General features: G+C 43.1%; 1 protein-coding gene across 4 annotated transcripts in view; it reads left to right on the top strand.

The window, feature by feature from the left end:
- The window catches only part of qki2 (QKI, KH domain containing, RNA binding 2), a 71,156-nt gene extending 53,631 nt beyond the window's left edge, over positions 1-17,525 (top strand). The window contains exons 5-8 of one of the 4 annotated variants that reach the window (XR_004763976.1): positions 4,026-4,113; positions 6,975-7,274; positions 8,697-9,875; positions 13,554-17,525. Coding sequence is in view for 3 of the 4 variants with exons in the window: in XM_035404555.1 (XP_035260446.1) it covers positions 4,026-4,113; positions 6,975-7,274; positions 9,798-9,875; positions 13,554-13,570 (483 nt within the window). In the remaining variant the exon portion in view is untranslated. Of the gene's footprint in view, positions 1-4,025; positions 4,114-6,974; positions 7,275-8,696; positions 10,135-13,553 lie in introns of those variants that run through there. The other 3 variants (XM_035404555.1, XM_035404557.1, XM_035404558.1) reach the window with 3 other exon arrangements.

Below are 17,525 nucleotides of genomic sequence, written 5' to 3'. Positions count from 1 at the left end.
TATTGTTTTTTTTGCTGGAGAGAAGTGGTCATATTTCATGCCTGATGTATCAAAGCTTCAGTACTGTGGATCGGCACCACATTTTTGAGAGTTTGCAGCCATTTTGTTTTTTTTTTCAGTGGTGGTTTGTTTGATCGATCAGTTACTTGTTTGCTTGTTTGTTTGCTTTTTTTGTTTGTTTTTTTGTCACCAGGAAAACGTGAGATGTGGCGTTACTAATGAAGGAAACATGCCGGCTCATAAGTGAGCTACATGTCTGGTGTTTATAAGACTGGGTTCTGGGGTCATGGCCTGTGTGTTTCTCATACAGAGAGCAGCCCCCAATGAACGCTGAAATTAGAACTCGAAATGGCACACGTGAAACAGAGTGGGGAGTATTTGAGAGAAAGGTGGAGATTAGAGTGTGGGAGAGATAGCAACCGGGGTGAGAAGAGGTTCGGGGAAGAGGAGTCGGGGAAGAGGTAGAGCGTGGAGCGGGAGGCGGACAGAAAGAGTGAAGGACAGAGCACTGGAGACGAGTGGGGAGATATGGAGTCTATCAGAGCAGATACAGGGGAGCGGAATCCAGAGAAAGGGAGTAAACGAGAAAGAGCAGAGGGAAAAGAAGTGTGAAAGTGAAGGGAGAGATGGTGAATGCAGTCAAGGGCGGGCAGGCTTTTACAGCAGTACAAGGAGCTCAAATGGACTCTGGCCTACTACTAAATTCAAGTGGCAAAAATGCACTTTGAGATTGATAATTTCGGACCAATTTAGATTTAAAATATCTCGTCAACTGTTTTTTATGAGGGCGTTGGAATGTGAACTGCCCTTATTCACTAATAGTCAGTGTCTTTTTAAAAAAGTTTTTAACATGGCAGGACACTGACAGAAAAGCCAGTAGCATACGCTCAGCTAATTGTCCTTGTGGTGCCCAAGGAGAGACGCTGCTTTTACTTCACTCTCCAGTGAAAATGGACCATTACAAGGCCCTTAGCCAGCTTTCAGCCGACCAAGTTCGGGTTGGGCTTGAACCCATTAGGACAGAAGTAATTTATTTTACAGCCTGTTGGCTGCAGCTTTTATAAGGCTACTTTATATTCAGGCAGAAGGTGGCGATACACATGAATAGGTTTTAAAGTGATTGTAGGTATATGTACAGTGCACTCAGGGAATAGTCTGACTGACTCTGCATCTTTATGTGACACACTGTGGAGTGGGAGTTGACTTGACATTACACTGAAATCATTGAAGTGGTGTGGCTAATCTGTGTATCAGTGAACTGTGATATTTTATTTTGTATATATATATATATATATATATATATATATATATATACATACATACATGACTAAAAGTATCTGGACACCCCTTGGTTTGGGGCTGTTTTCATGGTTTTGGCTAGGCCCCTTAGTTCCAGTGAAGGAAAATCACAGTCACACATCAAGGTCCATATAGAAATGGTTTTGTCAAAGAACGGTGTGGAAGAACTTGACTGGCCTGCACAGAGCCCTGACCGCAACCCCATCCAAAACCTTTGGGATCAATTGGACAGCCAACTGCGAGCCAGGCCTAATCGCCCAATCAGTGCCCAACCTCACTAATGCTCTTCTGACTCAATGGAAAGAGAGGAGGTTGTTATAGCTGCAAACCAACTCTATATTAATGCCCATAATTTTGGATAAGATGTCAGGTGTCCACATACCCACATACGTTTGGCCATGTAGCGTGTATGTGTATTCAGTTAGAAAGGACAGTTCGTCGTCCTCCTGCACATTTTCACTTTAGTCAAATAGGGAGAAAGCTGAGAGGATTCCAGGAGCGTCCATATGCAGCAGGAAGCGTGAGCCGCCCTGCAGACAGCACCACACGGTCTCGCCCTGACCGTATTATTTAGAGGCTCATCCGGCCACTTCGGCTGATAGGCTACTCCGCTAAGCACGGACGTCCTGCGCCTTTGCACCCGGGCTCGTGTTCCTCTGCCACCGCAACGCTGAGCGTTGCGAGGGGGAGGAGGGAAGGAGCGAAGGAGAGATAGTTGGCCGGGGGAGGAGAGAGAGTTCGGAGAGAGATAGAGAACGGGGTGAGAGGTGGCAAAAGTTTTAGTGTAAGAAGAGGGCCGAGTAAGAAGAGAGGACGGGCGAAAAATATGGTTTGACTATTTGTGGGTCCTACGTAGCGTTTATAAGTACGACATAACGCATCATAAACACCGTCGTAAGGGTATATGACCATTAAAACCTCCCTATACCAAACGCTATCATAAGACATTACGCTGTTGTGTCATTAGTGCACAGTGCTTATCATTATTCATTTAATAACGTTATGTAAGTTGTTATGATTTAGTCATAATTTCTGCATGGTTGTGTTAATATCATTTTTAAAGATAAAGTATTTATAATTTTTAAAGATAAAGTTTTATGAAGACTTCAAATGAAAAATCTTCAAGAAAATATGTGCAGATTAGAGGAAGAAGGAATAAAAGAGGTGAAAGGCTGGTGCCGGGTATATGCGAGAGAGAGAGGGAGAGAGAGAGAGAGAGAGAGAAGGGGGGGGGTGAGTGGGAACTACAGAGAGAGCAGCAGGCAGAAGGAGAGGGGCAGAGAGAGAGAGAGGTGGACTGCAGGGGGGGAGGGAGGGGTGGTTACGGAATGGTGGGACAGGCCACAGAAAGACATGCGATCTGTTTCTTTAACCCTGGGCTGGGTGTATTCAGCAGTGCGGGCCTGTTTGAAGAGAGGGGGGCGTAAATCACGGGCGAGCGGCTAACGGGCGTGAAACGCGAGACTCTGACCCGGGCTGCCGAGTGCTGCCTCCGCCCTTCGCCCTCCAGCCACCGCCCACCACCCGAGCTCAAAGACCCGTGTCACTTAACAGGCTGTCACTCTGCCCCGCCCCTCAGAAACACGCCCAGTCAGAGTTCGTCATCTCGCGACGCCATTTTTCTAAAAAAAAAAAAAAAAAGCTATCTGGACCATGTTGACCGATCCACTACCAAGTGAGCTGGTCGTCAACGATTGTTACAGGAGCTGCTTTCCTGTTTGCGTTCCAAAATTAGGTTGAGGGTGGGGGGCATTTAGCAGGTGAAAGGTCTCACTGTGACAAAATTCTGCCGTTTTGCTGCTCATCTGACTTTGCATCACGCTATCCACCCCCCCCACCCCAAATCATGAGTTTTTGAGAGAACCTTACGCAATGCTACCCTCGTGGAGGAAATCCAATTTGTTGCAAAAAAAAAAAGAGGGAAAGAAACAAGGTCAGAGGTAATGGGAACAAAGTGATTTTTTTTGTGGCTGTCTGGCTATAGATTGGGTGTTCCAAAGCACGGCCTTCTTTTTTTCGCCTGTGTCAGCGAAGGCAGGAAACCGTGGGAGCGTTTCAGCTTTGACCTCTTCCCCGAATTTAAATTAACCGCTTCTGGGGCATGGGGGCCCGGCGCCTTGCTCAAGAGTCCCCTGTTGCTGTCTGCAAAAATATCGGACCTTTTATCCGGCAATTATTTCTCTTCTACTTATCTCATATTTTCAGCGCCAGCCAAATTAAAAGTTTGCCCAGAATCCAGGTGCCTTTCCGCGGGTCGAAGGTTAATTGCTGCTTTTGGCGCGTGGATGAAAAATGGCTCGCGGACGCAGGCCTATTGTAGTGCCTCATTAAGATTGTCACCTCTTCCCTGTACGGAGAAGCTGGTGAAACCCCACAGAGTTTCCCTTACCGTGGATTTCAGGCCTGTGGGTTTCTCCATGAAGTTCCATTAATCTGGTAGAGTTTCACCTCTGGTCTCGTTACGACTGTCACGGCCGTCGTGTCGCACGTTCACGCTTGAATTGTCCGGCATGCACGTCGTTGAAGGGGCAGTTGGGGGGGTCTCGAAGGCTGTTAGGCCCAGTAGACTTCCGCTGCTGTAATATGGTAAGGACTTCAACAGGGTGGTAACACGTAGGGGGGGGGGGGGGGGGGGGGATTCACGCCGTGAAACAGTGACACTGTGAAAACCGCTGGCGTGGAAGGCGACGCTCGCGGTGACGCTTCCCTCTTTGTTTCTCCGGCAGGCGGAGGGAGAGGACAGCCTGAAGAAGATGCAGCTGATGGAGCTGGCCATCCTCAACGGCACGTACAGAGACGCCAACGTCAAGTCGCGTAAGGATTACGCCAGCACGGAGCACCCCTGCGGTGCAGCGAGGCAGTCCCAGCATGCAACGGGGAGACATGTTACCCTACAGCTTGCCCAGACAACCCCGTCTAATGATGTTCTACTCCCATGGCTAGGTCCCTTGGGGCTCCATGCCAGCCACAGTAAATACGTAATATTCTCATCCTTGAGAGTTCCTGGGGCAGCGTTAACCCATTGCATTCTGTGATCTTTTATGACTAGAAAATTGTTTTAGTCGTAATATTTTTCCTTTTGTTGGAATCAGTATTATCATCTGAACATGTATGTATGTTGGGCTGCCAGGTGGCTTTTCCTGCTAATATGATATTCATGCTCCCATTAATACTTTCTGTGAAGGTTTTAAAAAACTAAAATAAGCTTGTACCCCAAATAAGTAGTATTTATCTGCACAGGGATTTAAAAAAAATAACTTTTATATAAAAATGTGAAAATATTTACAAGATTCTGGCAGCTGAATGATGAAAATATGTTTGCACAGGTAATTATTGAAATTCATTGTGTTTCCAGGCACTGCTGACAGTTGGAAACATAGGTTTTCCACATAAACTTTGCGAAATGTGGAGACGTGTGATGTGTTTTGACAAAACATGATCTGGAATTTCAATATGAAAGCGAGTGAAAATCATTCATAATTTTGCAGGAACAGTTTTGCCTTCTAGTTTTGCCTAATAGTTTCGCCAGAGTCTTTGCTTTTGAATTTTGTGTCTACAGTTTCTGATTGCAGTGCATAAACAGTTGGAAAAAGTAAATGTAAAATTAGCTTTCTCCAGAATATATTTTTTGAAATTTCCAATTAGCTTCACCATTCTGCTATTAACAATCAACAAAAAGACAATTTATAATAACGAAATTTCTCTGCAAACCCGACATGCTGCCATAGCGTGGTAAAAATGGACATCGTTCCAGACATTATGAATATGATTGTTGAATGTGAAGTAATTACACAGCACATCCATACAAGTATGCAGCCTGGTCATACAATAAATTGTCATACAACAGCTGTACACTCTTAACTTACATGTTCTCATAAATAGTATGTGGATTCTTTTGGAAAACGGTTCCCTTCTTCGTATCGGGTGAGATGCCCTTGTAGCTGGGGGCAGTGAGCTCCAGTCAGTTACTGCTGTAATACCATTCCAAATGACAGGGCCTCTGGGCCCGTGACCGTATAGCACTACATTTACCATCAGCCCTGCCCATCCAGCATGTTCACATGCAGCAGCCTCTGCAGCCTACTGTACATCATTATGACCTGCTTCTGTTTTCCAGTAGTGTTGGCAAAGGGGGGATGTGAATCATTTGGTAAATGTGACTCTGGTTCATTTGCTCTTTATCTTAGATAAAATATGGCCCTACATTCAAATCTGAAATTGACATGTATTTGCTGGTAAAAAATAAAGTTTGCTAAAGTTTGCTTTTTTAACTGCAACTAGCATTAGCACGCTGCCGTCTTGGAACAAGCTAGGTTGTGATGTCACTCGGTTGGTTAGTCTCAGCTGCTCAGCGTATTCTTGTTGCTAGACGACTGAATGTCAATGAGCTCAACAATGAGTCGTGGTGGGGAAGACTCAAGGAGGGCCTTTTTGCATTGCATCAGAACGCTCAAACGAGTATTACCAAACCAAACGTATTAAATTTCACAAACTGCCTGAAACGAGTCACACTGGCAAGCGCATCACTTCTCCTTTAACAGTGCTTCACTTCCCCTTTGCATGCTGCCTTCATTACATTGAGTTCACCATTTGTGAGAATGATCACTTACTATGATAATTAGGTCTTAGATAAAAATTGCAATTAGAATTGGCAATGCAGGTCTTTTGCGTGACAGTGGAACTTAAAATTCCCATGCTGACAACCAAGAGATATTAGATATTATATATTAATGAATCAATGTACATTCAAAGTTTAGAATTCTATTACTCATCGTGTTCACTGCAGATTAGAATTTTGTCTTAATATTCAAAAATCAGTTTGAAACAGAAAGACTAACGATGACCTTGCGCAAAAAATATTTCAGCCTGGGCGCCCACAGTGAGTCTGCAGCTGTCATACAGCAAGTCCTTTCCTGGTCCGCAGCCTGCCCTGAAGCTGGAACGGACGAGAGGTCACGTGACCTCCAAAAACAGCCGTGACTTTGCACCCCCCCTCCTTCCCCCGATCTATTTCGGTCCGATTTTGTGACCTTTACCCCCCAAGTGCATGTTTAGTGTGCTCCCAACATGCCATTAACACATTCCGCGCGGTCCCGTCTGGGCCTGACACACAACACCCAAGTTTGCCGTAGGTGGGGCGACCGTGCGCCTCGTTCCTTCTATTGTTAGTCGCCCTTGCATTCAATCAACGCTTTTCCGCAGCTTTGGCTCACAATGACTATTCACAAACAGAGTTTGGCGAGTTCAGTGAATGTGTCTGTGTATTGTGTCACTGTGGCTAGTGTTATGACTGGTGTATGTGTAACACAGCTCAGACAGGAACTGCACACAATGCAGTGCACCACAATGTGGTCCCTGTGACTTGTTGTATTGCAAGAGTAAGGGGGTTTAAAACTTTATTTCGTCCTTTGGTACTTGGTATTTCTGATTTGTTTCTCTCTCTCTCTCTCTCTCTCTCTCTCTCTCTCTCTCTCTCTCTCTCTCTGTTTCTGTCTCTACCTCTCTCTCTTCCTTTCTCCCTCTCTCTCCCTTTCTCCTTCTCTCCCTCCCTCTCTCTCTCTCTCTGTTTCTGTCTCTACCTCTCTCTCTTCCTTTCTCCCTCTCTCTCTCCCTTTCTCCTTCTCTCCCTCCCTCCTTCTCTCTCTCTCTCTCTCTCTCTCTCTCTCTCCCTGTAGCCGCGCTCACCTTCTCTCTGGCAGCCACTGCCCAGGCCCCTCGCATGATCACAGGCCCCGGCCAAGTGATGTCCGGGGCCACCCTCCGCACCCCGACCTCGGCCGGCCCCACCCTGATGCCCCTGATCCGACAGATCCAGACCTCGGCGCTCATGCCCAGCGGGGCACCCCACCCGGGGGCCACCCTCATCCCCCAGGGACCCGAGTCCGGGCTCATCTACGCACCCTACGAGTACCCCTACACGCTGGCCCCCGCCACCTCCATTCTGGAGTACCCCATCGACTCCACCGGGGTGTTAGGTAAGCCACCGAAGCTTAGGGGCCCTGTGTATTAGCAGGGAGAGTGAACAATGTTGGGCGGTAGGGAGGAGGCGAGGCTTGTCATAACGAGGCTGTACCCCTTCAGCGTGACCCCTTGACCCCTCAAAGGCTGCAGGGATACATATGATTTAGAAATGTAACGTACATCCCTGTGGGTAAAGGCACCTGGCAAGCAAATGTTACAAAAAGACCACCTAGCCTTCTAGAATGTTCTTTAGTTTTCCTTTAACATTGAGGTTGTTACTACATCTTTTCCGTAGGAAACCTATGCTTTGTAGTTGGCCAGAATACTTTTTTAAAGTGACTATGGCTGTGGGAGACACAAAATGGACCCTAGTGGGCATCTCACAGCGCAGCGGCGGCTTCTCCCGGTCCACCAGGCCCGCACATCTGCCGCGTTAGTTCTGCTGTCCTCCAGCTAGACCACGACTGAGCCCGAATGGCGGATTTCAGTGTGAAACGAGGCGCCGGCTGGCCGGTGGACATAGGCTTACTGTTGAAACAGGCCGTTCGAAAATGACAAAGGCAAAGAAGCTTAAATAATAAGTTGTCTCAGAAGGCGAAAGGCAACAAACTTTCATTCAATGTAAGTTCCTTTAGCTCTGCTGAGGCGGTTTGACCCTGCACGTGGTACTTGTAAAGACACCTCACTGTATAATAATAAAAATAATTTTAAAATGAATACGACGACAGAATTATTTGTCGAATAGCTAACTGAACACGAGAAGGCTCAGTAAGGAGTATGGGTTTTTTTCCTTCTCCAGAGAATGGAATGAATAGAATATAATGGATATAATTCATATAATACAGTGGGGCGCGTTTGTGTACTAAGACGACGAAAAAGGGGAATTTAGTCTGGTTTATAATGGCGCAGATACGATTCGTATTTAGGATGTGTTAGGACTTTTGAGACGTGGACAGCGTGTTTTTTTCAGTCGTAATAGCTGAGCTGAAAGAACCGGATTGCACTCCCCGTCACTGTGTACTCCCTGAGCCCTTCTCTTTGGGAAAAGCACACAGACCCCAGCGCGCCAAATAAAGAGACTCGAGTAGGCTTTCCCCTTTGTGTCTCTTGTATCTTTTGAATAAGTTCATTCTGATTAGTATGTGATTTGGTCCTGTGTGTGGGTCGTTTGCCCAGTTTAAAGGAGACAGAGACAGGAGAGAGAGAGCAGAAAGGGGGGGAGGGAGAGAGATAAAAGCCGCGTAGCCCGGAGTTAGCGCTCCCCGTGGGAGGGCGTTCTCTCAGGACGGCTTTTCTGGAGCGGGATGGGGCGATGCAGAGGGGTCAACCTGGGGTCACGGGGGGCGGAGTCTGCGCAAGGAGAAGTTGTGTGTGTTTTTACCGCGCGGAACGGATGCCCCGGAGTCTAACTGGCCTTCCCTTCCTTTACCCTTCAGGTATGGCTTTCCCCACCAAAGGCTAAACGCGCTCAAGACCGGCGTCCCACCTGCGCGCTAATCTATGTGCTAACCCCTGTTTTGTTTCACAGAGTTGCAGTGTGTGTGTGTGTGTGTGTGTGTGTATTCAGCTCACGCAGTCAGACAGACGGTTTTATTGCTACTGATGTCCACCCTGGAAGTGTATCCCAGAGATATTGTTAGGTGTTTGTATGTGTGTGTGGGTGTGTGTTTGTTTGCATGTGGGCAAGTGAGTGCACTGTACACAGATTTTTGTATCTTGTGTGTATGTGATTGTGTGTTAAAATATGAAATCCAAAAGTTTTCTTATATAATAAGGAAGTAATCAGTAATGAGTACTATTGTAGATTATTACATGTATTCTATATGATGTGTAGCGTTTGTAAAATTGTTCTACAATGCATGCATGAAATTGTATTACATTTTAAAGTGATTAAAATTGATATTCAGTATTTGTTACTATAGAGTATATAGTTCTTCGTATATTGAAGATATGTGTCATTCATTTTGGATTTCATATTTTACCGTATATTTACATGTTCAATGCTTTCTCGATCTGATGTAAAACAAAAAATACTGTCTTCATTTACTAATCACTTAATTTATTGCAGTTAAAGTTAAGTTTGTGTACGTGGCTTAAGTTTTAAACTTTGAGCTTGGTCCGAGTCTGATCAGTATTATATATCCATATTTGAAGGTTTGTCTGGGGGAAACCATTTGAACCAGCGGGGGGGGGGAGAAGGTTAAACCATTCCTGAGTGTGCTTTGATTACGTGATTAGTAAAGCCTGCATGCTGCCAGCAAACCCGTTCAGGGGAGTCACGCGGACCCCGTCTGGGTTTACTGACAGTTCAGTGGCAGCGGACTGCCGCGGTGTTAAAAACTCTGTACATACTCTCTTTAAAAATGCATTGTGCCTTATTTTGAAGTTTTTTTTTTGTAATTTAAACGATGTGTAGATGCCTTAAGTCGTTTTTTTTTGTATTGTCATTACGAAAAAAAGGAAACTACTGTCTTTCTTACACTGCCTGTATACGGGATAAGTCTTCTAACTGTGCTCTGGTGTCATTGCCATTCAAGCAGGTGCGGTGGCAGCTAAGGTTCGGAGGCACGACATGCGCGTGCATCCTTACCAAAGGATAGTGACCGCCGACAGAGGTTAGTTTAGACCCCCAGCATCCCACACTGCCGCTCACTGCACTCGCCACCGCTCGGGAGGCGTCTGCTCGCCGCAAGGCCCCGCCTTGCGAGCGTGCTCAGACCCTGTGCATGACACACAGTCGCTCGGGGAAGGTGTGATTCCTTGTTTTTTTTTTTTGTTTTTTTTGGGAGATGGGGACCATGTCGACTTGCGAGATAGGACCTTTGCTACTGTGACACACGCCCAAAATTTGGTTCAGCCCATTCTCACAGTCGGGGGGGGGGGGGGGGTGGGGGTGGGGGGGTCGAGGTGGACCGCAGTTGGGGAAATTGATTGATCTGTCAAATCACAATCAACTTGTGAGGGCACAAACATTTATGTGTAGGCACATGGGTGAATCAAATGGGTTGTACTCCTGGGCTATATTACTTCTTTATGGATCCGGCTGGGCACCCTCTTTCGGGACAGGTAGAAAAGTCCCAAAACCTTTTCCTCTATTCTCACCCATGCGAGTATCCTTGGTCCACTTTTGAGACTCCAGCTTTCAAGTCATTTGTGAAAATGAGCCACACATACAGCATTACTGTACACAGCCACACTGATACACATATATGGCACACTCCCTGTGTTCTGCAGGGACCAATAGTTCTGGAGAGAAGGCACGCAGACAAGGCAGTAACACATTTTTCTGTTGAAAAACGATAAGCCACCAAGGAGCAACTCCTCCCTTAATGCGTTGAGCAGAGATCCGTGAAACACGTTCAGAGACCTGTCCACATACGCGGTCCACAAAAACACCGATACTGTTACAATGGACAGAAAGCATGCGATTGGTTTTGCTGTAGTTAAGCACAGAGTTCATCTGCCAGTTTTGAGTGCATCTGCCAGTTTTGCCCAAAGGCCCCTTGTGCCCATGCGCTCAGAGTATTCTAATTATCATGTCATTTTCTCCGGCAGCCATTTTAACTGCCGGAACACTTCCCATGCTCTGCACCTTCTAAACTGAGAATTTCAGAAAACATGTTTTGTTTGCCTGTTTGTTGTTTTTTGAGGTAAAACTGGGAATGACCACCTACTGATAATTTTTCATAGGACAGACACATTAGCTGTAGAGCTGCCAAGAACTAAGGAATAACAAGACCCCCCCCCCCCCCAAAGCGCACAGAACACTTACACACACGCACACACACACACACAGAAACACATGCAGTCTGCCCCGTGAGCCATCAGCTTATTCAAAGTCCTGATTTATTTTCAGGAAAATGCCTTGTTTTTTTATTTGTCATTTAGTACATTTGCTTTACTCCAGGGTGTTCGTTTGACAGCTTTGGACCTCTGCTTTGTTGGCTTGTGTATTTTGGTATTTTGTGAGCCGGCAACAACAGATGTTACACTGGTCGAAAGAGGTGCAGAAGTATTTGTATTCAAACATAATCACATTTCACGTTGAGTCACCGTGCTTCCAGTTTACCTAATACAGCACAGTAGTAAGGAGCGTTTATAATATCTCATTTCCAATTGAACTGGGCTGAAGGGAAATTCAACATTAGTATTTAGCACCAGAGTTAAGGCCTGTCACACAGGTATACACGGTGAGAACAATACACTCTTTGCAAAGTGCTAAGATTTAACCTTGAGTTAACCTCGAAAACATTTCATGCTTTATTTTGTGCTTCCAATTTTTTTGCAGGCGAATTTGCACACATTACTGCAATGTCTGCTCATAAAAAGTAAATGAACACAGGCATACATACACACACACACACAAAAACACACACATGCACACACACGCTAAAACACTTATACATACATACTGTACACACACACACACATACATACACACAAACATACTCAAAACACCACTAGCATCAAACGGGTGTCTCTCGTTGTCTGGGCTGAAGGACATGCATCTACATTCTTTACAGTTCAAAGAACAGTTGTATTACCAAATGTTTTTTTTTTCTTTTATTTATTTTTTGTTAAGTGGAGATTATTTTCCATCAATGTAATCTTCCTCTAACCACACTCAGTAAAAAGAAAGTGGATATAGGTGGATATTTGGGGCGTTTCTATGACCTGACACCATTTGTGCCTATGAAGAAATAGTATCTATATGAAGGAGGACAAAGCTGTCTGTATGTCTGTATGCTATAGCATACAGGGCTGCACAAACTGGCATAAGCATCACTCATTTCTGTAATTTGTCTAAATATGAGAGGGACACATTTTTTTCTGTTCTATTCTGAGTTCATCCATGTCAGTGGATCAGAAAGCAGTATATTTTGTAGCTGCTATAACTTGAAAACTGACTTTTACAATAGTAATTTTAACAATTTAAAGAAAGTAGAGCATCACTGCATGGAGTTGCACTGATTTGGGGAAATAAAGGTAATCTCTTCTGCCTTATACTGCCAATTATGTGCAAGAAAATGTACAAACCTCATGAATTTTATATACTTACATATGCACACAATAAAGCTGCACAGAGGAGTCTCTAAACTGACCACTGTGAAGTGGGCGGAACCAATTTGATGCGCTGTGTTGATGAGCAAAGATCAGCGTGATTTAAGATATTCCACACGAGAACTTTTCATTTTAAGTATACCTTCCTTTGTGGTATTGTTGTGTTTGCTCTTGATTTTTGCAGAAGAACATAGTTTTTACTAGTGGAAAAAAAAAATATATAAAATATGTGTGTACATTAAAAAATTATAAAGCAGAAATGTAAATGAAATGTCAAATGTCTTTGCAAAGAAATAGATGGTATCCCTGAGTTCTTTGTAGGAAAGAACAAAAATATTACAGTACCATATAGAACATTTCTATATTTTTTGATATACTTTATAGGGATTTATACAGTATAAGACCTTTCAGTGTTTATATGAAAGTGAATTTTGTATTGTCCATGTCCTGTGAATTGTCTGTTCTTTTCAACGTGGAATTTTTTTTTTTGCTGAAGTAGTTTAGCATTTTTATAGCTTCACATTGATTCCAGAATTGCTAAATATAATGATTATTGTTTCTTTGTATTATGAGGCCAATATTTTCATGTTGATGTAAAGTAGAACACAAAATACCTGAAAAGCAATAAAGTTTTATTGAGTTTAAAAAAACAACAAACCCTTGTTCGGCCCATAAATTACCCATACGGTTCTGAGTTGTCATCTTAAATTTCTAATTTCCTTTTAAGTCCATATCTCTTAACATCTCATCAGTGTATGCGTTCATCACTATTAGAGGCTTTTAATGCTTGCATTTGAAAAGAGCTCTAATGCTTAATAGCAGTCAGGGAATGGTAACGATGCTGACTGATTTCTGTCAAAACTCTCTTTAAATTATTGCTTTTTAATTGGTCTCCATATTTCCAGATGTTCTCCATTGACTGCTACTAACCATTAAATCATTCTAGAAATTTCATTTTATTTTCTGCTTTTTTAACATCTTACTGGTGGGGATCGGTCTGTTTGTGAAATCATGAAGCCCTCATGATGTTATTGTGTAGGTCATGGGGAATAGTCTGCCAGTATTCTTAGTGGTTTAGCTGATTAGTTTTTTTTGTCATGATGTCATTTAGCCGTCACTAGCTGAAACTAATCTCCTCTCTATCTTTTTTCTTTTGTTTCTCTATCTTTCCCCTTTTTCTCTTTTATTTTCATTTATTTTATTTTTTGTCTGTCTCTTTTCTAACCACCCAGCCGCCACAGGCAACTAACCTTTGACCTTCTGACCTCTGAACTCCTGCACCCAATGATGACCTGACCAATGCCTGCCTGCTGACCAGCTCTCTGGCAAACGTCTACGCTTGCCTGTCTCGCGGTCGCGGCGAGCACGGGCCCAGCTTTTCACCTAACAAAGCGACACGACGATGACTCGACAGCACCGCCATCCCCTCCCCTTCCCCCTCCCCCTCCCTGCAGCCATCTCCGGTCAGGTGACCGTGGCTCTGATTCTGCACTGAATAGTTATACAGCAATAATAAGGTCCAACGCCCCTTTCCCACACACACACACACACGCGCACACACACACACATGCATACACATAGGTGAACACAGCCCCCATTTAAGCCACTCAAACCTGAATGTACTGTTGCAGTAATGAGCAAGTGTCATGTGTGAGTCTTTTGGTCATTTAAGGCCATTTGCCAAATTGATTCCCAGCTTGTGAAATATTTTGAGTGTGTGGAAGTCTGGCAAGCAGGCAAATTGGGAGGCCGACACAAGAGGCGGGGTTCAGGCAGGGCTGAAGGACTGTGGGTTAATGTGCGTGGGTGGGACTAAAGGTGAGTGGGGGGTGGGGTTAAAGAGGGTTGGGGTGGGGCTACGTGGGGACAGAAGGACCCTGTACACTGAGTGACAGTAAAGGTGCATGCGTCAGTCGTCCCATTACTTAGCAACATTTCTTTTTAGGAACACTGCCTTGCATCATCAAGGACATTAAAAACGAAGCCATGCTTTCCTCTCTGCTTTATGTGTATCAAAATTGTAGATAAATATTGAGACACGTGGAAAAATGAAACTCAGAAAAACTAATAAGTTGACAATTTTTATGATTCAAGGGTGCTGCCAAACAGGAAGATATATATTCTCAAATGTCATTGTAAGCCTTTTATATTTACAATTATTGTAAACAAAGAACAAACCCTTTAGTTTAAATACAAACTGGTTCTTTTTATGGGACTGAAGAGGTATTGACGACCAAAATGGCCTTTTTTTTTTTTTTTTTTTTTTTTTGTTAAACATTTACAGTGTTTGGAAAGAAATTGAAGTGCCTTTCTTTACTCACGGTCATTGAGTCTGTGCGTGCCATCGGCCAGCTGTCTGACTGCACGTGACGGTTAATGCATTCTACACCATCGCCTTACACACGAAACAGTGAATGAGTGAAAAAAAAATATATATATATATAAATCTCTCAAAGCCTAAGACATGCAAATATGACTCTGGCTGCTTACACTAAAGACTGAGGAAAAAAATGAAGCCAAGAGCAAAAGTTGCCTTTTTGTGTTTTGGTTTTTGTTTTTTGTTTTTTTGCCAACCTTTGTGTAATCATACGGAGAATCACGGAGCAGTATGATTACACCATTGCATCTAAACTCTATGGGACTCTTTGAATTACTGAAGCTCCACTGAACTGGAAGAGGGACTGGGAGTGGCGCAAGCTCACTCACCTCTGTGTCAGGGAAGAGGCACTTTGCTTGCAACTGTGGATTTAATTAGTCTGTCTCGGTGTACCTGCGCTGTTAGTGAGGCAGATTAGCATTCCACTTGCAGCTACACACCGGAAAACAGGTACGCTCGAATATCAGAGCATCGTAACATTGGGGCTTATGGGAGGTGAAGTCCAGAGCTTGTAGTCTGCGTGGTCAATTATAACCCTTTGTTTTGGACTTCATCTCCCACTAGCTCCACGGCGTTATCTTTTTTGTCTTCCCGACAATTGGATACAGAGCAGTCCTGAACCTGTGACAGTTCTCTAATAAAAAAAAATAGATTTTTTTTCTGGTTTTTGCATTTGTGTGTGTGTGTGTGTTACAAACTTTTGGTATTTTAGGATATTTAGAGATCTAGTTGTTTTGCATAGATATGTTATGTCCCCCACTGAGGACCGCCCCTTGCCTGTGTGGAGGAGGCTTTGGGGTGTTTTGCCAGCAGATGCAGGTGGCTTTTGGGCCACATATTATACTCTAGGTGGGTTCCTGTGAGTTCTCTGAACAGCCATCTCATGGGGAGCCGTGCCCCCAAAACCATATGAAACGTATGTCAAAATTCAAGCTGTTAGGGGTGTATTTTGAATGATTATTTGGTACATATTTTGAAAAAAAAAAAAAAAAAAATATGCCAATTATACACTGTTGTTTCATGCTCATTTCTACATGATGCCATACTACATACATATAGTACAGTATTGAAACAAAAGTGCATTCAGTAAAAAAAAAAATACTTTTGCATTATTTTTTAAGGGGAGAAATGGTGGCGCTTTACAGTAGTTTTCTCAGTTCTTGTACCCATATTTTATTACTATGCAACCGATTGGCCTGTAATGCTTAGATTCCTTGCCATAAACGTGTCTTCCTGTTTTATATCTTCGCAGTTCCAATGATGCAGTGTCATATTAGATGTTTTGGAAGGTTTTTTGTGACAGTATAGATGTGTGCCATCTCAGTTCTTTTGGGGAAGACCCTGGAATAGTATAGGCTGGGGGAAATGTTTTTCGCAAAGACCGCATATTATTTTAAAGTTTAAGATATTTGTTAATGTGTGAGACTATCATGTCCAATGAGCTTGTTGGCATCTTTAAAATCTCACTACTCATTGGGTCCTCAGTATTATTTTAGAGATCTGTTTGTTATGGCAGTATCATGTTCTTTGTTTTTGTTTGTGTTTCAAGGTGTTTTTTTTTTCTTTCTCTTTTTTTGCAGTCTGTGTGCGTATGTGTGCGCGTGTGTGTGTGTGTGTGTGTGGGTAAATTCTGTTCTTACATGGTAGTCTGTCCCTATGTTATAACTGCTCAAGCTTTGTATTAACAATATCAATTATCCAGATAATTGCCTACAGGATTACATGGATGTATTCACAGCTGTTGTTACAAGTTTATAATGTATTTTTCTAATTTTGTATGTATGTAATAAATAACATTAATGAACATTTTTCCAGATTTGAACAAATTAGAATAACAAACAAAAAATATTGCTCAAGTGCAAATGTAAATTCACGTGCAAATGTGGAGGTTTATTCTGTAAGAGGTGGTTGGCTTTACTTTGCAGTACTTTGCTCTCAAGACCTGTGCCTGAATTGAACCTTGTTATAATTAATGATTTAATGCAGGGGTTTTCAACCTGTGTTTTCAATCTGTGCAGGGGTTTTCAGCCTGTGTTTTTAATCTGTGTAGGGGTTTTGGGCCTGTGTTTGAAAACCCCTGAAAACACTTCATTGAAAATATCTGGCTTGGGGAACAAGTTGTCATTTAGCTCATGGTAGTCCAGTATGTAAGCACTGCACAGTGGAACTGTTGCATCGGTGCATTGAGAACATGAAGGGCCTGGACACTGGTTGAAAATCCCTTATTTACGGACTGACTTTGTTCAGGAGCACCTACAGTGGTTCTCTGAAAAAGAAAATCCAGAGAAAGTGTTTGGTTTGGCATTAATCCATTGAATACTTTAAAACTCTTCTAAAGTCACTCTGCTTGTAATGGGTATTTGGTTTGTCTAGCTGAATACCGAGATTCATCTTCAAACACTTTACCATCTTTTTTACAGGCCATACAATTTAATAATAACCAATAATTAGATACATATTTTAAAGTTATTTCTAGTTTTTCATAGAACGATCTGAGGTGCCTCGACTGTGGTGAACTTTTTAATTCTTTTTTTTTTTAGTTTAGTTTATACTGTTTGTCGCTTGCATTTTGAGGCCTTTTTATTGTAAAGTGTTATTAACCTTTAGTATTATTTTAATAAATGTTACATTGCAATTGTACTAACAATGGACATGATCTTGTTTCTTTAACCCCTCATTGTTTCTAGTGTCTGCTTTGGTTGTTTAAAAAAGCAAAAATTGTGAAAGGCTTTAACTTTTTAGAATGCTGAGGAAAAACATAACACTCTGTATGTACTGAAGAGCAATAGCAAAATATTAAAAGGGTAGTAAAACAAAATGAATTGAA

The sequence above is a fragment of the Anguilla anguilla genome, chromosome 2 (assembly GCF_013347855.1).
Source record: "Anguilla anguilla isolate fAngAng1 chromosome 2, fAngAng1.pri, whole genome shotgun sequence".
Classification (NCBI taxonomy): domain Eukaryota; kingdom Metazoa; phylum Chordata; class Actinopteri; order Anguilliformes; family Anguillidae; genus Anguilla; species Anguilla anguilla.
The sequence above is the reverse complement of the archived record's forward strand: the minus strand, read 5'-3'. Positions and strand labels throughout refer to the sequence as shown.